The sequence below is a fragment of the Elephas maximus genome, chromosome 7, assembly GCF_024166365.1.
Source record: "Elephas maximus indicus isolate mEleMax1 chromosome 7, mEleMax1 primary haplotype, whole genome shotgun sequence".
In the NCBI taxonomy this organism is placed as follows: domain Eukaryota; kingdom Metazoa; phylum Chordata; class Mammalia; order Proboscidea; family Elephantidae; genus Elephas; species Elephas maximus.
The window spans coordinates 91,209,331-91,230,996 of NC_064825.1; the positions used below are offsets into that span (position 1 = coordinate 91,209,331).

At 41.0% G+C, this 21,666-nt stretch overlaps 1 protein-coding gene across 1 annotated transcript in view; it reads left to right on the plus strand.

Moving 5' to 3' along the window:
* Window positions 1–21,454, plus strand: part of TRIM44 (tripartite motif containing 44) — a 213,925-nt gene extending 192,471 nt beyond the window's left edge. The window contains exon 5 of the mRNA XM_049889415.1: window positions 21,376–21,454. Within this exon, the coding sequence (XP_049745372.1) occupies window positions 21,376–21,439 (64 nt within the window). The 3' untranslated portion in view covers window positions 21,440–21,454. The remainder of the gene's footprint in view (window positions 1–21,375) is intronic.
* The last annotated feature ends 212 nt before the right edge of the window (window positions 21,455–21,666 follow it).

Here is a 21,666-nt window from a genome sequence, read left to right on the forward strand (position 1 = left end):
TGTAAAATAACACCGATTTTCAGACAACTGCTTTTTTAATTTGATTTTTATTTTGAGGGTAACACATTTTCACAAGAAACACATTAAATACGTAGGCTGTAAGAAGTGATATTTTGGTATTATAATTTCAGGCAATGACACACTTACCAATTGACTCAAGAGTTTCCAGTCAGAGACTAGCATATTGGACATGTTTGAATTGCTAGCCATGTTTGGATGAACTCAAAATGCTTTGTTAATGCAAGCAACACCAAACAAGAAAGACCTACAATTCTTCAGTCTATTGGGTGGGTACTCTGTTTCTATGTGTTTTGACGCACTCTCATATTTAGCTTTTATTTTTCCCTTAAGATATTCTTCTATGTTTTACCTTTATTTTTAAGTGCAGTTTGAGTGAAAGATAACCAAGAGCCCAAAACAGGTTAGTGAAGAAAATGGTGCTCAAGAACATCCCTTCTAGAGAATGACTTCCTCCTCCAGTCAAAAGGTGACTTAAACCATACTAGGAGGATGGGTGAAGGGGAATTGTGTGTGTGAGGAGCGCTTTAACTGAGTTGAATCTTCCTCTTCCTTATTAGGAAGTCAGAACATAGTACCTAAGTCTGAAAGTCAAGAACAGCCATTTAAACCTACTACTTAGAAAAATAGAGTTCCTGGGTGGTACAGATTATTCAGAACTGGACTACTAACAGAGAAGTTAGCAGTTCAAACCCACACAGAGACCCCTCAGATGTGAGGCCTGGTGATCTGCTGCCAAAAGGTCACAGCCTTGAAAACCCTTTGGAGCAGTTCTGCTCTGTACACTTGAGGTCGCCATGGGGTAGAATCGACTCAATGGCAACTTAACAACTTAGAAAAATGGAGGTGAATATCAGAAGAAACATCTAAAAGGCTTGAAACTGGTTGCCTCTAGGAGTGAGGACGGGGTGAAGAGAGGGCTGTTTTTTGCTCATAGGCTTCATAGTCCTGTTTGGCTTTTTAAACCAGGAACATTTATAACCTTGATAAATTTAAAAATTTGTTTAAAAAGCTAACAAATACCCATTGATGAAATTGAGAAAATACAAATATGCAAAAAGATGAAAAAAAATTCATACCATATCACCCAGAAAAGCTGCTGATAAAACACTGGTGCATTTCTTCTGAGTTTTACTGTACAAACATATGTTGTTGTTGTTGTTGTTAGGTGCCACTGCGTCGGTTCCAACTCATAGCGACCCTATGTGCAACAGAATGAAACACTGCCCGGTCCTGCACCATCCTTACAGTCGTTGTTATGCTTGAGCTCATTGTTGCTGCCACTGTGTCAATCCACCTCGTTGAGGGTCTTCCTCTTTTCCACTGACCCTGTACTTTGCCAAGCATGATGTCCTTCTCCAGGGACTGATCCCTCCTGACAACGTGTCCAAAGTATGTAAGACACAGTCTCGCCATCCTTGCTTCTAAGGAGCATTCTGGTTGTACTTCTTCCAGGACAGATTTGCTCATCCTTTTGGCAGTCTTTGGTGTGTTCAATATTCTTCGCCGACATCAGAATTGAAAGGCGTCAACTCTTCTTCAGTCTTCCTTATTCATTGTCTAGCTTTCACACGCATATGATGCGATTGAAAATACCATGGCTTGGGTTAGGTGCACCTTAGTCTTCAAGGTGACATCTTTGCTTTTCAACACTTTAAAGTGGTCGGTTGCAGCAGATTTACCCAATGCAATGCGTCTTTTGATTTCTTGACTGCTGCTTCCATGGCTGTTGATTGTGGATCCAAGCAAAATGAAATCCTTCACAACATCCATCTTTTCTCCATTTATCATGATATTGCTCATTCGTCCAGTTGTGAAGATTTTTGTTTTCTTTATGTTGAGGTGCAATCTATACTGAAGGCTGTGATCTTTGATTTTCATTAGTAAGTGCTTCAAATTCTTTTCGCTTCCAGCAGGCAAATTGTATCATCTGCATAATGCAGGTCGTTGATGAGTCTTCTAATCCTGATGCCTTGTTTTTCATATAGTCCAGCTTCTCGGATTATTTGCTCAGCATACAGATTGAATAGGTATGGTGAAAGGATACAACTCTGATGCACACCTTTCCTAACTTTAAACCACTCAGTATCCCCTTGTTCTGTCCAAACAAATGCCTCTTGATCTATGTAAAGGTTCCTAATAAGCACAATTAAGTGTTCTGGAATTCCCATTCTTCATATGTTATCCATAATTTGTTATAATCCATGCAGTCAAATGCCTTTACATAGTCAACAAAACACAGTTCAATGTATGTACAAACATATATGCACATTTTAAAAGTAAAAGTGAGATCATATTATAAATATTGTTTTATAACCTGCATTTTTTTTCTGGAAGTAATTGTAGGAACTTTTTCTATATTAGTATTTGTCTACTACATCATTTTAATGGCTGCGTATTATCTATCATATACTATGATTTATTAAATTTACCCTGATATTTCCTAGTAATTATTCAATCAGCCTAATTGTTTTTTTGGGTTAATTCTTCCAGCAAACAATACAAGTTTAGATTCTTTCACAAAGATAGCAGAAAGGAATTTTCTCTACCCTGAAGTTCAGTTGTTGTCATCAGTATTTTCTACTTTGCGTTACTAGCAATGATATATTTGACTTTTGACCTGCTCTGAGATTTTCCTTGGACAATCCATACTGTTTCTTTTTTAAACTCTGTCTTTAAAATTATAAATGTAATGCATGCGATGTAGATGGCTGTTCTTGCCTGTCAGTGATCATTTCCTCATCTTCCTTTCAATGTTCATTGGTGGGTTCCCCCCAACGGCCTCTACAACACTCAGCACATGTAGTCTGGGTTGAACCAACCCTGCCTCCTGGTCCAGGGTTACCGTATGATCTCATCTGGCCAATCAGCCTAGTTCATCTTTCTGGTCCCTGTGAATGGTTTACAGATGAACGTGAGCCCAGAACTGATTCCACAAGAGTCAACCCTAGGACTTTTACTGGAGCCTCTAAAAAGAGAAATTCTCTTTTTACTGGGATTGCTGAGCTAATATAGTGTGGGGTTGTTGGTGGCCATTTGCCACCACAAAGGGAAAGTCTGTCTGGGGATAAAGTCTGCAGGGAGGAAAGCCAAGGGGTAAAGGCAATGGGAAGGAAAGCTAAGTGAAGAGATGTAAAAGGCAGATTCCTGATGATAACCTTTGAGTACCTGGATTTAGCCCTGTGATGATCCTGGCCAAAACAGTTGTATAAAATCAGTCAGTGTCCTTTTCTTAGTCTGTTTTGAGTTGGTCTTCTGTTATCTGCAAATGCATGTGTGCGTGTGTGCATAAACATAGACTCAATCTATGCTATAATTCAAACAGTACGGAAAGGTATAAAGTGAAAATTAGAAGTCTTTCTTCTCCAGAGGGGCATAGAAGCTGGCTGAATGGACACAGGAATACAAGGTGGAGAGAAGGAGTATGCTGTCTCATTAGGGGGAGAGTAACTAGGAGTACATAGCAGGGTGTATATAAGTTTTTGTATGAGAGACTGACTTGATTTGTAAACTTGCACTTAAAGCACAATAAAAAAAAAGTCTTCCTTCCCACCCCATGAATCCCTAGTCCAAATTCCCCAGAGACAATCACTTTTCACATTTTCTTATCTATTCTTCTGATATGTGTCTCTGCATTGACAAATACATCAATTTTTTAAATATACAAACAGGAATATACTAGCTATATTATCCTACAACTTGTGCTTTCTACTTCATCATGTATCCCATACAGTTTTTTCTTTTTTGATGGGAACCCTGGAGAATAGAATTTATCAGAGTTTCTGAGTTTGTAGGGCACAAGTCTGTAGCAGTACTACAGTGAGTATATGTCTGTGAGAAGTCACATGCTTTATGCATCACAGCGATCATTAATAGAAAAAACAAATTTCTAGTTACCGTGTTATAGGAAGGACTGAATTATCTTTCTATTCCCTTTATAGAAGATGATATTGAAAATTGATATCATAGGAAGTGATCAAAAAATATACAGCCAATAAAATGTAGAAAAAAGGCTTTATAAAGGTGCATCAGATAGTAAATTAACAAAAATATGCAGCTTTTTAAAACTTAAAACAAGTTTTGGGGTTGTTTTTCTCATTCTAAATAAATACTCACTTTTGTGCCTGACTTGTATGTATAATTTTGTTTTTTTTTTAATGAGGCCCTCTAAAATTATGTGAGCTTCTGGCTCCACAAAACCTGGATCCATCCCTGCATAATGAACATGCAGGCTCCAGAGCCATACTGCCCAGCTTCAGATCCCAGTGGGGCCATCAACCAGCTCTGCGACCCTGTGCAGGTTACTTCACCTCTCTGTGCCTTGGTTTCCTCATTTGTGAAGTGGAGATAATAATCTCAAAGGGTTGTTGTGAGGGTTAAATGAGTTAATACATATGAAGGACCTAGTACCAAGTCCTAGGTAGTTTATATGTAGTACCTGGTAATATCCAGTGACAACTATCCTTATTTTTTTTATGACTTGTGTAGGTATTTCAGTGGAATAAATTACTAGAAGTATAAGCCCAGATTCAAGGGTGCATTCATCATTTACTTACTTTAAAAAAAAAAAAAAAAGTTGTCGTAAAGCTGATTCCAACTCATGGCGCCCCTATTCCAACTTATGGCTCCATAGGGTTTTCCTTGGCTAGGTTTTCAGAGGAAACCCTGGTGGTGTAGTGGTTAAGTGCTACAGCTGCTAACCAAAGGGTTGGCAGCTTGAACCCGCCAGATGCTCCTTGGAAACTCTATGGAGCAGTTCTACTCTGTCCTATAGGGTCGCTATGAGTCGGAATCGACTTGACGGCACTGGGTTTGGTTTTCGGTTTGGGGTTTTCAGAGATAGATTGAAGACCTTTCTTTTGAGGCACCTCTGGGTGGATTTGAACGGCTAACTTTTCAGTTAGCCAATTGCTTAACAATTTGCGCCACGCACAGTCTCCCTACTTTTAATAAAAAAAAATAGAGAATGCCAAATTGCGGTCCAGAAAGCTATGTCAATTTTTACCCTCCCATGGTATTTGCGTACTGTTGAAAAACTTGGTGCGGTCAGGCAATTTCAACTTACAGCAATTATGGATGCTAAATGTGAACCAAAACCAAACCCACTGCAAGGGAGTCAATTCCAACTCATATCGACCGTGTAGGACAGAGTAGAACTGCCCGGTAGGGTTTCCAAGGCTGTAATCTTTATGGAAGCAGACACCACATCTTTCTCCCTTGGAGTGGCTGGTGAGTTTGAACCGCTGACCTTTCATTTAGCAGCCCAGTGCTTAACCACTGTGCCATCAGGGCTTCTTAGTACTTACTATATCAGAACCCTGGAGTCCGGAAGTCCATCCCAGATGAACCTAAGGCTTTGGTTCTTTCTTTATCTCAGGATAGCCCACTTCCCTGAACCTGTCCAGGTCAAGTTGGTTGCTGGTTGCCAGGAATTCTGGGTCCAGCTCCCAGCGTACACACCCTGTGAATCCTATCAGCCACTCACATTTACAAAGCACCTTACTCTTTTGTCATCGTGGTTAAGCATTTGTCTGCTAACCATTTGGCAGTTCAAATCCACCAGGCACTCCTTGGAAACCCAATGGGACAGTTCTATTCTGTCCTATAGGGTCACTATGAGTCAAAATCAACTTGACAGCAAAGGTTTTTTTTTTTTTTTTTTTGGTTTTACCCTTTATTAAGCATAGGGGCCCTGTAGCTTAGGCAGGTCAGATCAGAGGTTACTATTTTATAGAAGAAACTGTGGCTCAGAGAGTTAAGGGACTTATGCAAGGTCACCCAGCAGGTAGTAGTGGAAAAGGAGCCAAAATTTAGGTCCTCTGAAAACCTAATGCATTTTCCACTGTACCTCATTGCCTCTCAAAAATCTTTACATTAAAATGAAAAATACTCTTTAAGATGAACTATCTTTACAATGAAATATACTCTTCTCCAAGTTAGTTGTGAAGAGCAGGCATTAAAGCTATATTATATACTAAGAGTGCACTTCTCAGAAAAATAAATTTAATTGCTGCCTCTTGATTCAAATCAAATCCACTCTGTTTTAAACTTTCAATTATGGTAAGATATAGCTGTTTTTTTTTTTTTTTTTTATAGCTGTAGAGAATGTGACTTACATCCTAATTGGAGACCTCCAATGGCAGCTCCTTTTGTACTTCTATCTTTAAAAAACTGCCTCCCCCACCCCCTGTCTTGTTATCTTCTCTTTAACTTGCCAAACAAATCTAGTCTAAAAATTAGAGCTGATTAAATGCCTGAGGGAAGGAAGTGAAGAGCTCAAAATCAGTAGAGTCTGTTCCCCCATGCTCAGGCTAATTTAACTTTTCCCACACGACAAATTAGAAAGGAAAAGAATAATTTGCATAGAAGGACAATTAAGAATAAACTAGGGGTGTCATTTGTCCCAAATGAGGACAGGATTCCCTAATTTGTTTTTACATGGGTGGAGTAAATTTCTGGCGAGCAGGAACTAATGGGTGGATGCCTTTGTTCTACACTGTCACTCATTAAGTGGCTTCATCACAAAGCGAGGATCAGCTGCCGAGCTGTGCCTTGGGCCTCCTCTTCAGTGAGCCGGGCTAACTGCCATGTTAGTGCATCAGTTCACATGCTGTCTCGCTGATGTAACATGTGAAAATGCCCAGGGCCTATGAAAGTGCATTAAGGCCTGGTGTCTTAGTTACCTAGTGCTGCCACAACAGAGAATACCACAAGCGGATGCCTTTAAAGAACAGCAATTTATTGTCTCACAATTTTGGAGGCAAAAAGTCCAAATGAGAGCATTGGCTCTAGGGCAGGGTCCTTCCTTGTCGGTAGCCCCAGGAGTTCCTCGGTGTTCCTTGACATTCTTTCGCATCTGTCTTGTGTCTGTGTGTGTCTCTCTATTCTGCTGTTTTTATAAGACACCACTCAGAAGTGATTAGGTTTAGGACCCACCCTTTTCTGGTTTGACCTCATTAACATAGCAAAAGAAACAGGGTCATACTTACCAGTATAGGGATTAGGACTTCCACATACATTTTGGGTGACATAATTCAATCCTTAACACCTGGCTTAAAAATGAAAAGAAAAAAAAGAGGCTCCTCAGTTGGGAGATTTATTTGGGTATGCAACATGGTAACTTCCAGGTTGCCTTCTAGCCCACCAGTCTTGGTAATTTCTACTGGCGACCTCCTTCCTTAAAGCACTAAAAATAGTCAAAAGACCTATTCTGCAAGTGTAATTATTGGGCGTAAATTTTTAACGTCCAGGAATTGGTATAGAGTACCCAGTAGCCACTTGTTATTCCAGCTGCGGCAAGAAGTTCCTGTCCCTGCTTGGCAAAGCAAAGATGTATACACTTGAAGTTCCCAGTTGCTGACACCCTTGAATTATCCAGGGCTTTGCCTGTTACAATGAGCTTTAAAAGAGCTCAAAGGTCAATTCACCCTAAATAAGAGCTGCCAAACACCCTACACACTTCCTGGTGGACCAGAATCAAAGAGAAGACACAGAGTGGCATCCGAAATTGTTGAACATTTAGTTGTGGTTATCAGCTGTAGTTTTTTAATTATAAGTAATAGAAATTGAGCCTGGTTAATTTAATAAAACAAAATAGGGGTGACTGTTGAAAGGCTATAGGATAACTCAGAAAATCCTAGGAAAAGCTAAATCTAAGGACTTTATCAAGGGTAGAAGCCCCAGCAGTTCTAAGAATCTGGGTAGTAGGAACTAATATTGGGCAGTCACATTAAAAAACTACCTTCAAGAAAAGCCCGTTCAAACTGTTTGCCTATCAGGTGTTGCTCCACCTCAGGATTCGAGATTCCTGGGAGAGAGCATCTGATCAGCTCAATTTGGCCAAGACAGGGAACACAGGACAAAGATCAAGGAACACAGGACACAAGGGACACAAGCCTTATATGATGGACAAAAATGATTCCACAAAGAACCAGCTGCTATTATAAAAAGAAGGCCAAAGAGATGTGGGTAAGCAAAAGCAACACATGTCCATTTATAACAGTTTCTGCCATAACCCAAAGGGAGGTATTCTGTTTTTCCACTTGAAGTTGGTGTCCTTCCAAAGGTTTGAGGTCCAACTCATGAAACACCCCGTTCCCCAGTTATAGGGTCTAAAGATTGTACACAGGAGCAGACTCTCCCCACTCCTGCCTCACACACTCAGAGACAAACTCACCGAAAGCTTCAAAGGGACAAGGGGAGGAGGTGTGGACCAGTGAACAGCCAAGCACAAAATAGTGTAGTAAGAGCCATGAGAGTGGAAGTGCAGGGCACTATAGGAGCGGCAGCAGGGGCATCTGACCTGGCCTTCACTCAGGGAGAATCAAGGAAGACTGCAGGGCGAGGTATTTGATTATGCCTAAGAAGTTGCCCTGACATCCTGTGAGGTATTTGATTATGTCTAAGAAGTGGCCTTTGTGTGGTCTGTTGTCTGTATTAATATATAAGCAGCACCTATAGTTATGTATGTAGAAATATCCACCACCAAACCCTGGTGGCGTAGTCGTTAAGTGCTACGGCTGCTAACCAAAAGGTCAGCAGTTCAAATCCACCAGGTACCCCTTAGAAACTCTATGGGGCAGTTCTACTCTGTCTTGTAAGGTCACTATGATTCGGAATCAACTCAACAGGAATGAGTTTTTCTTGAAACCTATATCTACAGATGGGTGTGTTCCCTTACACACTCCCACACCTCTTCGCATACCTATCTACCTATGTATCCATTCATAACTTAGTATTTGTTAATAGTATTTTTGCAGGATTGTCTATGGTGTAGTAATTACCGCTGTTGTCCTTTGTTCTTGTGTTCCTCTCAGTGTCCTCCCATAACGTGGTCATATTTTACCCACTTCCCTCATATTGTGTATTGCCTTTTCTTTCACCAATATTAAAACAAACAAACAAGCCAAATCTGTTGCCACCAGGTCAATTCTAACTCACAGTGACCCTATATGACAGAGTAGAACTGCCCCCATAGAGTTTCCAAGGAGCAGCTGGTAGATTCAAACTGCTGACCTTTTGGTTAGCAGCTAAGCTCTTAACCTCTATGCTACCAGGGATCCTCACTAATGTTAACACATGTTTTCTATCTATTTGGTAATTTTCCCTCTTTCTCTCTCCCCCTCCCATTCCTGGTAACCATCAGAGAATGTTTTTAGTTTTGTGTGGGTATGTAAACCTTTTTAGTTTCTTTATAGTAGTGGTTTCGTACCATATTTGTCCTTTTGTGATTGACTAATTTTTACTCCACATAATACCCTCGAGATTCACCCATGTTGTGAATGTTTTGCAGATTAGTCATTATTCTTTATGGTTGCATAGTATACCATTGTGTGTAGGTACCATGGTTTGTTAATCCATTCATCTGTTGACAGGCACTTAGGTTGTTTCCATTTTTTTGCTATTGTGAATAATGCTGTAATGAACATAGGTGTGCATATGTCTATTCATGTCACGGTTCTTATTTCTTTAGAGTATATATCTAGGATGGGATTGCTAGACCATATGGTATTTCTATTTCTAGTTTTTAAGGAAGTACCATACTGTCTTCTGTAGTGGTTGTACCATTTTACATCCCCACCAGCAGTCTATAAGAGCTCCAACCTCCCCACAACCTCTCCAACATTTGTTATTTTCTGATTTTTGATTAGTGCCAGTAATGTTGGGGTAAAATGGTATCTCATTGTAGTTTTAATTTGCATCTCTCTAAAGGCTAGTGATCATGAGCATTACTTCATGTGTTTGTTACCCATCTGAATGTCTTCTTTGGTGAAGTGTCTATTCGTATCCTTAGCCCATTTTTAAATTCGATCGTTTGTCTTATTGTTGTTGAGATGTCAAAGTTTTCTGTAAATTTTAGAGATTAGACCCTTGTCAGATACCTTGAAGCCAATTTTTTTTTCCCAGTCTGTAAATTCTTTTTTACTTTTTTGGAGAAGTCTTTTAATAAGCATAGCGTTTAGTTTTTAGGAGGTCCCACTTATCTAGCTAGTCTGCTGTGTGTACGTTTTTAGTTATGTTTGGTATTCTATTTATGCCATATATTAGGATCCCTAGGGTTGTTCCTATTTTCTCTTTAGTTTTTTTAGGTTTTGTATTTAGGTCTTTGATCCATTTGGAGTTAGTTTTTGTGTATGGTGTGAGGTACGGGCCCAGTTTTTTTTACATATGGACATCCATTTTTTGCCAGCACCATTTGTTAAAGAGACTGTCTTTTCCTCATTTAATGGACTTTGACCCTTTGTCAAAGATCAGTTGTCCACAGGTGGATGGGTTTATGTCTGGGTTCTCCATTCTGTTCCATTGGTCTTTGTGCTTTTCGTTGTACCACTACCAGGCTGTTTTGACTATCATGGCTGTATAGTAGATTCTGAGATCAGGTGGTACAAGGGCTTCTACTTTGTTTTTCCTCAATACTGCTACTTACCCAAGGCCTCTTTCCTTTCCATATGAAGTTGGCGATTAGTTTTTCCATCTCTTAAAGAATGCTTTCGGAATTTGGATTGGGATTGCATCATAGCAGTAGATCACTTTGATATTTTCACAATGTTGAGTTTTCTTATCCATGAGCATGATATGTTTTTCCATTTATGTAGGTCTCTTTTGTTTCTTGCAATACTGTTTTGTAGTTTGTTTTTTTTTTTGTATAGGTCTTTTACATCCCTGGTCAGATTTATTCCTAAGTATTTTATCTTTTGGGGGACGATTATAAATACTATTGTTTTCCTGATTTCCTTTTCAAAGTTCTCTTTATTGGTGTATAGGAATCAGACTGACTTTTGTATGCTGATTTTGTATCCTGCCACTTTGCTGAATCCTCTTATTAGTTCCAAGAGCTTTCTTATGAAATTTTTCGAGTTTTATATGTATAGGATCATATCATCTGCAAATAGGGATAGTTTTACTTCTTCCTTACTGTTATGGATTGAACTGTGTCCCCCAAAAATGTGTGTCAAATTGGCTAAGCCGTGATTCCCAGTGTTGTGTAATTGTCTACTATTTTGTCATCTGATATGATTTTCCCATGTATTTTAAATTCTATCTCTATATTCTTGATAAGGTGGGACTAGCAACAGTTACGTTAATGAGGCAGGACTCAAACTGCAAGATTGGATCTTGTCTTGAGCCAATGTATTTTGAGATATAAAAGAGAGAAGCGAGCAGAGAGACACAGGGACCTCATACCACCAAGAAACAAGAGCCGGGAGAATAGTGGGTCCTTCAGACCTGGGGTCCCCATGCTGAGAAGCTCCTCGACTGGGGAAGATTGATGACAAGGACCTTATGCCAGAACCGACAGAGAGAGAACACCTTCCCCTGGATCTGGAACCCTGAATTCAGACTTCTAGCCTCCTAGACTGTGAAAGAATAAGTTTCTCTTTGTTAAAGCCATCCACTTGTGGTATTTTGTTATTGCAGCACTAAATAACTAAGACACTTAATAATTTGGATGCCTTTTATTTCTTTCTCTTGCCTTCTTGCTCTAGCTAGGCCTTCCGGCACAATGTTGAATGAGTCACCGGTGATAAAGGGCATCCTTGTCTGGTTCCCGTTCTCAAGGGGAATGCTTTCAGTCTCTCTCCATTGAGAATAATGTTGGCCGTTGGTTTTGTATAAAAAAAAAAAACCAACCCAGTGTAAAGGCCCTTTATTATGCTGAGAAATTTGTTTTCTGTTCCTATTTTGCTGAGAGTTTTTATCACGGATGGGTATTGGACTTTATCAAATGCCCCTTCTCCATTGATTGAGATGATCGTAAGATTCTTTTATTTATATGGTAGATTACATTGATTGATTTTCTAATGTTGAACCATCCTTGCATACCTAGTATGAATCCCACTTAGTCGTGATGTATTATTATTATTATTTGTTATGCTGTTGAATTCTACTGACTAGAATTTTGCTGGGAATTTTTACATCTGTATTCATGAGGGGAAAACCCTAGTGGCGTAGTGGTTAAGTGCTACGGCTGCCAACCAAAAGGTCAGCAGTTCAAATCTACCAGGTGCTCCTTGGAAACTCTGTGGGACAGTTCTACTCTCTCCTATAGGGTCGCTATGAGTTGAAATAGACTCGACAGCAATGGGTCTGGTTTGGTGGCTTTGGTATTCATGAGGGATATTGGTCTGTAATTTCCTTTTTTGTTTAGCGTCTTTGCGTGGCTATGGTATCAGGGTTATGTTGGCTTCATAGAATGAATTTGGGAGTATTCCTTCCTTTTCTATACTCTGAAATAGTTTGAGTAGTATTGGTGTGAATTTTTCTCTGAATGTTTGATAGATTTCTCCAGTGAAGTCATCTGGGCTAGGGCTTATTTGTTGTTGGGAGTTATTTTTCTTACCTCTTCAATCTCTTCTTTTGTTATGGGTCTGTTCAGTTTTTCTGCTTGAGTTTATGTTAGTTTAGGTAGGTAGTGTGTTTCTAGAAATTTGTCCATTTCCTCTAGGTTTTCAAATTTGTTGGAGTACAGTTTCTCCTCGTATTCCATATGATTCTTTTTATTTCAGTTGGTTCTGTTGTAATGTCACCCATATCATTTCTTATTTGGGTTATTTGCTTCCTCTCCTGCTTTTCTTTTGTCAGTTTCATCAGTGGTTTGTTAATATTGTTGATCCTTTCCAAGAACCAACTCCTGGTCTTTTGATTCTTTCTATTGTTTTTCTGTTCTCTGTTTCATTTGTTTCTGCTCTAATCTTTATAATTTCCTTTCTTCTGGCAACTGTGGGCTTCGCTGGAATTTGGATTGGAATTGTGTTGTATCTATAGACCGTTTTCAGTAGAATAGATATTTTTACAATGTTGAGTCTTCCTATCCATGAGCAAGGTTATGTTTTTCTACTTATATAGGTCTCTTTTGGTTCTGGTTCTTTATTTTGGTCACTTGCTGCAGCCATCTTGTCTTGTTCCTTTTGTGATTTGATACTGTCTGTTGTCTCTGAGGTATCAAGAAGTTATTATATTTATTTATTTAATGTGCTTTTTTTTTTTTCTGCATCCTCAATTTTTATTTTGTTTTGATATATCCAAGTAGGCTGGGCATATATGCTACTCTGGTCGCGCTAATCTGGTTGCATTGACGCTCTCACCTCCTGTCTCCAGGTGGGTGAGGCAGCGACTGGGTGTGTGAGCGTGGGTCTCTGTTCATTGGTCTTGGAGGTCTGCTGAGGATGTAGCTGGCATTTCTGGTGAGGTAAAATATCTTCCTGGCTGGTCACCTGGCTGTGGGTGTAGAGGGTGTTCCGTCTGGTCACTGGCTTGGGTGTTGTGTGTGCGCTTTGCTGATTGCTGAGTGCTCGGGGCGAGGGTGCCTGGGTTGTCAGTTATCAGGTGGGTGGTGCAGAAACTTGCACCTATGGTCCCAGGCAGGCATGCAGGGGTGTTCAGAGTGGACATAAGCTTCTGGTTGTGGGGGTGGGCAATGCGGGGGATGAGACGGGGAGGATGTCACCTGTCCATGGGGGCCCAGTTGGAGGACATGCCTGTGTCTGCTAGAATGCATCACAGAGGAGGTTGTGCATTCCGTTCTCATGCCCCCGGCACAACTGGCTGTAGGGAGTAGGAGGCACCACCATCCCTCAGGTCCCTGGCACATGTGGCCATACGAAGTGGGAGGCACTGCTGGCCCTCGGTCCCCTGGTATGGGCAGCCGGAGGGAGTGGGAAACACCGCCAGCCCTCAGTCCCCTGGCGTGGGTGGTCAGAGGGAGTGGGAGGCACTGCTGGTCCTTGGGCCCCTGTTGCGGGTGGCTGTGGGGAGTAGGAGGTGTTACAGTTTTGTGGGCCCCCAGTGTGAGTGGCTGAGCGAAGGGTTGGGCACCTCCAGTCTGTGGGCTTCCAGCTTAGAGGGTGGGGTAGTGGTGGATGTCACTGGACTGAGATTGGTTGCGGGGAGGGGGGATTTGTGAGAGGGTGGGGGTGTCCCATAGGCCCACAGGGTTTTAGGAAAGAGCAGTGGAGTGGGCATGGTGGGTGTGGTGCGTGAACTTAACTTTTGCAGGGTGGGAAGCATTCCTGCCTGGCTCTGGACATGAACGCAGAGTCTCTCCTGCTTGGCTGCACCAGGTGATGCAGGTTTCGGCTGGGAACGCTGCCTGCTTGTCTCAATATGGCCACACTGTGCAGGTTTGGCTAGCAGGGTGCTGGTGATCTGTAATTCTCTGTGTCCACTTGTTTTGTACTGTTTCTCCTTCCATTTGGTGTTTGGTCTGATTTTTCATACTTGTCTTTGACGCTCTGAGTTCCAAAGTTGTCATCTATATCTGATTCACTTGTTTTCTTGGGTCTTTGTTTTAAGAGGGACGTTATGAAGTGTCTGACTACTCTGCTGTTTTGGACCGCCCCCGTCTTTGTTTTTTTAATACTGTTTTTGCTGGATTTAAAATTCTAGGTTGATGGGTTTTTTGTTTTCAGTGCTTTAAAGATGTTCCATTGTCGTCTAACTTGTATTATGTTTCATGGGAAATCAGTGGTTTTTCAAATCATTATTCTCTTATATGTAATCTACCTTTTTTCTCCATCTGGCTGCTTTAAAATTTTTCCCTGTGTTTGATTTTCAGCAATGTGATTATGATGTGCTTAGGTGTGGTTTTCCATATGTTTATCTTGAATAGGCTTCATTGAGTTTTTTAGATCTGTATGTTGACTTTTTTAAAAATCAAATTTGGAGATATTTTGGGCATTATTTCTTCAGTTATTTGTTCAGCCACATATTTTCCTCTCTTCTGGGACTCCTTTTACAAGTATATTAGACTGCCTGATGTTTTCCTTCAGATCACTGAGTCTCTGTTCTTTTTTTTTTTTTAGTGCTTCAGTTTGGATAATTCCTGTTGACCTGTTTTCAACTACACTGATATTTCCTTCTTCATTGTCCAATATAATATTATGCCCATCCAGTAAATTTTTCATTTTATAAGTTGAATTTTTATTTCTATAATTTGCATTTGTTTCTTTTTAAAGTTTCTCTTTCTCTGTATTGAGATGTCCACCTTTTTATCCTTGAATGTTCTTGTAATAACTGTTTTAAAGTCCTTTTCTGCTATAGTCTATATGTGTATCACCTCTGGATCTGTTTCTGTTTCTACTTTATTTTCCTATATGGGTCACATTTTCTTCTACTGTGTATATCTAGTAATTTTTTATTGAATGCTGGACATTGGAATGCTACAGTGTTGAATCTGGGTTATGCCGTTTTCCTTTAAAGAGCATTCAGTTTTGTTTTGTCAGAGATTTAATTTATTGGTTTAATTAAGGCTTGTTGTTTAACTTTATTAAGTTGGGTCAAGAATAGGCCATAAGCTTTGGCTAGAGTAGTCCTAATCTTAAAAATTGGCCTTCCTGGGGTCTCAACTGAATGCCTAGAGTGTTCACTATTATCTCTACCATGTGACTGATCAGAAAGCCATTGTTTTCCAGCATTGTAAAACCTCAAGAATCTCCATCCAGCCCATGACCTATCACTAGCCAGGCCATCCAGCATCTTGCCCTGCACGTGTGCAGCTTTTTATTTGGCCAAAGACTGTAGGGAACCCCTATGCAGGTTTCTTCTGCTCTTTCTTCTTTAGTGCCCGCCTCACAAATTCCAGCCACTTCAGCATCTTGAACTCTGAATTCTGTTTGCTTCACCCAATGACACTAGTGCTGCCCTTTGGGATCTACTTTCTTATGCTGCCATTTAGGAAATGTCTTCTGGAAAGAAGCTGGGTTGAACGTGGGGCTTACCTCATGTGTTTTCCCTTGCTCAGGACTCACTCAACGTGCTTTCGTAAATCTTTACAAACACTGAGTGCAGTTCTTGGCACATGTTAGGTGCTTAGTAAGCTTTTTTTTTTTTTTTTGAGGAGGGAGGAAGAGCGTTTATTGCAAGCATGCAGGCAAGGAGCAAGGAGGTATATACTTCAAATCAAGCTCCCCAAACAAAGGGAGGCAGAAGCTTTTATACCGTCTCTCACAAGGAAGTGCATACAAACGTTATGGACTACCTAGGTTATCATGGCATGCAGGTGCAGTAAGACAAATTGCAGTTTTTCCTTGGCATGTAGGCTAGTAAACTGGGCTTGACTGGCTTGAGCCACACCCAGCACTTTGAAGACAATGGACAGGAGGGGGCAGGTTCCACTTGATAGGAGCAGCTCCCAGTTGAGCCACAGGCGGTTCTGTCACTTAAATGGCTAAGAAGTTCCTGGAAATCCTGGTGGTGTAGTGGTTAAGAGTTTGGCTGCTAACCAAAAGGCTGGCAGTTCAAATCCACCAGCTCCATGGAAGCCCTATGGTGGGGCAGTTCTACTCTGTCCTAGGTGACTATGAGTCAGAATTGACGTGACAGCAATTTTTTTTTAAGCATCTCCTGACTGCATTGACTATCAATTCCTCCTTCTCTTTTATCCCCATATCCCCTGAGTTGTGGAGAGCATCTTCTAAATTGGGCAATGGCTCCTTGATGTAGGGGATGTCTTATAGAATAGCAGACAAAAATTTCTGTTACGATTAAAGAAAATAAAAATGGTAAACAAATGCTTTACCCAATTATAGTTACATAACCAGGATTTGAGCCAGTCAAAGATATTTGACCTATCTTGGTTAGGAACATGAATCCAAGTAACTTTCTGATGTATTGACAAAATCCAACATTTAGCCATGTTGGTCACACTTGCTGCTGATTGTGCGAACTTCATAAAAGTATTACTATGCCAAGACTATGTGAGGGACAGAGTTAGGAGAAGAATGAAGGTAAGATACTACAGCTTCACATTTGCATGAAAGAAGGTCTAGCTTAAGAGACTTACTCTCTTAAACCGGTGAAATATGAACAGGAAGGAAAAAAACCACAGTTAACGAACACCGTGGGTTAAAAACTCAGTGTCTCCTAGACACATAGGTCAGATCTTATAATGGCTCATAGTTCCTGTTGTCCTGAAGAGTTGTCATTGTAGGGTTGGGGTCTGGGGCAGGTGCTGCTTTCAGCTGGGTGTAATGAATCCAAGGTTTGACTTCTTTCAGTTTGACCACCTTATGGGTGATGAGAAGTACCTTGAAAGGTCCTTTCCACTTGGGCTGTTTTTGTTTTTAAGGGGGAAAGTATGATTAATTTGGATCACTTTAGTCCTATTTCTAGAAGTCCACACAAGATTTTTCAAATGGCCTATCCAGAGAATCATTTTCCATATCCTCCACCCACTCTCAATTTCCACTCAGGTGTAGCTAATTTCCTCCTCAGAAGCTGGAAAGAAGTTTTTAGTGCATTTAGGTTACTCAGTTTATAAAGTTTGAGCATTCAGAGAGTGGTCAGAATTGTATTCATCCAGAGTTAAGATGCATGCTGTTCTCTGGGAAATTTAATATACTTTTTCCAAATCAGCTAAATGCTTTCTGGAAGAATTATTGGGGGGAGGGGCGGCTATGAACTATGAACAAGCGAGTGTAAGTCATCATTCAGCTTGTGTCCTTGAAGGCTTGCATATAGTTAGTTTCTCATGTTACCAAGAACAGAGCTCTTCTCTGTTCAAAGTGGGATGTTGAGGGGATGAAAGGGCAGCTTCAGTGAGTCTCCTGGGAGAGGGAGGCTCCAGGTTGAGGAATCCCTGGAGCAAAAGAAATCCCCATCGAATGCATCCCAGCTCCTTGCATTCACCTCAAACTCCCAGCTTAGCCTCATCTTCCAGGGGCCTATTTTCTGGACCAGTGAACCAAATGAAAGACAGGTCATTTTCTTTTGTTTCCATCTTGACTGGGAAGATCAGGTCCCCAAAGGGAGGATTATTTCAAGCCTGCTTTGGAGATAACGTTTGGATTTTTCACACTTCCCTATTATCTATTCCCCCACCCCCAACCCAGCCACCCCCACACAAACACACTATATAGTCAGTGCCATCCTCCCTTCTGTGAAAGATGTGCCATTTGGCTTTGCGGCCCAACGACCCCATTCTTGCCTTAGAGACGCTGAATGGGTGATTTGAGTTTGAATTCCTATAGTTTGGCCAGTGGACCCAACCCTTCAACCAAGATTTCCTGTTTACCAGCAAGCATCACTCTCCCCATGCCTGCATTTTGGTTCAAAAGTGCAGACAAATAGGGATTGAAAAGACTAAATGTGTGAGAGTTTTAATTTTCCTCTGGGGGGAAAACAACAAGTTACAATTTTCCTCCAAGCAAACAAATTTTTCCATATGCCTCCAAGAGAAAACAGCTTTACTGTTATTCTGCACATTCCACAGATAATTCCAGTGAGGAGATCCTAGGAAGCAGAACGTTCTCCTAAGTTGTGGGGGAAATGTGCTTTCCAAATCATAGTCCCTCAGCTCTAGTAATTAGATTTTGAGGCACCCACTCTAACTTCATTTCTGAAAGGGAGCCAGAGAATGAGGAGGAGCTGGGGTTTGCTTTATATAAACTCTGAGGGCACCTGGGTGAGGTCTCAGCAAGGCCTAGCCTTATGGGCTTGAGGCAGATGGTGCTCCATGCTCCTGCCTCTGCCACTGAAGTAGAGCTCCTGCCCTTCACCAAGGGATGGAGGAAAGGGTTGTACATTCTTCAGAAAGATGGTACAGAAATAACTTCTGTAGTATTACCTTTTGGAGTCTGGTTTCTGGGGCACCTGTAGCCCCTACTTTCAAAACATGGAGGGGGTAGCTTGGGGAGGCCTTCTTGTCTTTGCTAGAACAGCAAAAACAACAACTACCTGATCTTGTCACTCTCCTACTTCAATACCTTCAACAGCTCCCCACTGATTTTAGAATAAAGTCCAAATTCCTCAGATTATCTCACAAGGAAGTTCTTAATGACCTTATTCTGCTGCATCTTTACTCTTATCTCTCATTACTCTCTCTGAAATCCTTCCTCTTCCCTCCATACCCCAGCCACTTTCTCTTCTCCAGCCATACCATTCCAGTGTTTGCACCTCCCTAAATACACTGGATTCTCTTTCAGCTTTGGATCTTGTTCCTAGGAATGGTAATAATATACACATGCTGCACCTTGCTAACTCCTGTTTATATTCAAATCTCAACATAGGATCACTTCCTCCAAGAAGCCTTCCTTGATCTACCAAGGCTGGGTTGGGCATCCCTTCTACCTGCTGCCATAGTTCACTGGGCTTACCTTATCACAGTCATTCATTCACATTTATTGAGCACATCTATGTAGCAGCTACTGTACTGGGCATTGGGGATACAGTGGGGGAATAAAGCAATAATAAACAAGAAAATAAGCAAATAAATGAGGAAATATTATTTGTCATAAGAACTGAGAAAGAAGAGCACATGAAAATGGAAAACACAGGGGGAGATAAAAGTGACCATATCCTATTTTATTCTGATTTTCTATCTGTCTCTCTGTTAGGCAGCAAGCCCCCAGAGAGCAGAGATTTGTATTAATCACCTCTTTATTTCTAATGCCCAGCATAGAACAAGGCATATAGAAAGCATTCGATAAGAGTTTGTGGAATGAACTAGAAACATTTTCTCTTCCATTTCTAAGCCTATGTTCAACTATACTGGAAATTGGAAATTTTGCATCTTTTTCATGGAGGATCAACAGAGTGATAAAACAAAAATCATATTAAGCCAATGACAGAAATTAACTGAAGTTTATTTAATATAAAATTTGGAAACCAAGAGAACATTTTGACTATTTAGAGTCAAAAAATGTTCAGAAGATGAGAGAACATCAAAACACTCTTATACCAAATCTTATTGGCATTGTCATGGGAAAAGAAAGGCCAGAAGAAAACTGAAAAATGTATTTGTGGTCAGGAAGGATTTTCATATGGCTGTCTTAGGCTGGGTTTTCTAGAGAAGCAAAACCAGTAAAACGTATAAATACATAGAGATTTATATCAAGGAAACAGCTCATGTGATTGTAGAGGCTGGAGTGACCCAAGTCCATGGATCAGGATAGAGGCTTCTTCTGATTCACGTAGCTGCAGGGGCTGGTGAACACAGCCAGCAGGTTGGAGAGCAGGGCTCTTGTTCATAGGCTGTGAAGATCGATGAATCCCAAGATGGGCAGGTAAGCTGCTAGCTCAAGTCCCAAGAACCGGAAGTCAGATGAACAGGAGGCAGCAGCGAGATCCAGCTGCAGGATCCAGAGAAGCAAAAGCCAGAACATCCACTTATAGTCAGATGCAGGCCACTCACCCAAGGAAACTCCCTTTCAACTGACTGGCTAATCACAGCAGATCCCATCATGGGGGTGATCACATATAAACACTGAGAATCATGGCCCAACCAAATTGACACACAGTCTTAACCATAATTAACAGCGTTGTCTTGGAGAACAATTAAAATAATTACTGATTTACCCTAAACATAGCTCCCAGTCTGACCCTTGGATTTGAGTCTGTTTCCTGAAACTGATTGAATTCATCAAAAGAGCACAATGCCCAAAGCAAAATGGTCTCACTCGTTTATCTAGACCATAGTGTGACTAAAAAGTAACTTTTAAAAACCAGTTTTTTCAAGGCTTAAGGTTCAAAAGGATCCTAAGGGCAGTGGCTTGTGTGGTGTCTTAGTCATCTAGTGCTACTGTAACAGAAATACCACAAGTGGATTGCTTTAACAAAGAGAAATTTATTTCCTTGCAGTAAAGTAGGCTAAAAGTCCAAATTCAAGACATTTCAGCGCTAGGGAAAGGCTTTCTTTCTGTTGGCTCCGGAATAAGGTCCTTGTCCTCAATCCTCCCATGGTCAAGGAGCTTCTTAGGTGCAGGGATCCTGAGTCCAAAGGACGTGCTCTGCTCCTGGTGATACATTCTTGGTGGTATGAGGTCCCCCTGTCTCTCTGCTTGGTTGTTTCTTTTATATCTCAAAAGATTGCCTTAAAACACAATCCTGTCTTGTAGATTGAGTCCTGCCTAACTAACACAACTGCTGCCCATCCTCCCTCGTTAACATCATAGAGGCAGATTTACAACATACAGGAAAATCACACAATACCGGGAATCATGGCCCAGCAAAACTGATACACACATTTTGGGGGGGACATAATTCAATCCATGACATGTGGGTTACCCCAACTTCCATGAAAGCCAGAAATCTGGATTCCAGGAGAATTAAAAAGGTTTCTCAAGGGTAATTAAAGGGACAAAGACACTGGCTTATTTGGGAAGCAGCCCCTCTCCTTAACTTGCCATGCATTCTATCACTATTGGCATAATGGTTTTAAAATATGTCCTCAAATTCTTTGACAGTCTTCTTTCAAAAAATGGAGGCTAATTTCCCTCCCCTCGAGTATAGGCTGGACTTAGCGACTAGCTTCTAATGAACAGGATAGTGCAGAAATGATGACATGTGACTTTCAAGGCTAGACCATAAAAGACAAAGATATTGAAGCTCCTATTTCTCTCTTCCATCTTGCTCTAACTAAAGCCAGCCACCATGTCATAAGGACACTCCAGCAGTCTATGGAGAGGCTTACATGGTGAGCAACTGAGGCCTCCAGCCAACAGCTGGGTAAGTGAAGCCTTCAGATTACTGCAAACCAAATATCAAGCCAGTTACAGTTGAGTTGATTCTGACTCACAGTGACCCCGTGTGTATCAGAGTAGAACTGTGCTCCATAGGATTTTCAATGGCTGTGATCTTTCAGAAGTGGATCACCAGGCCTTTCTTCCAAGGCATCTCTGGGTGGATTCAAACAGCCAGCCTTTTGGTTAGTAG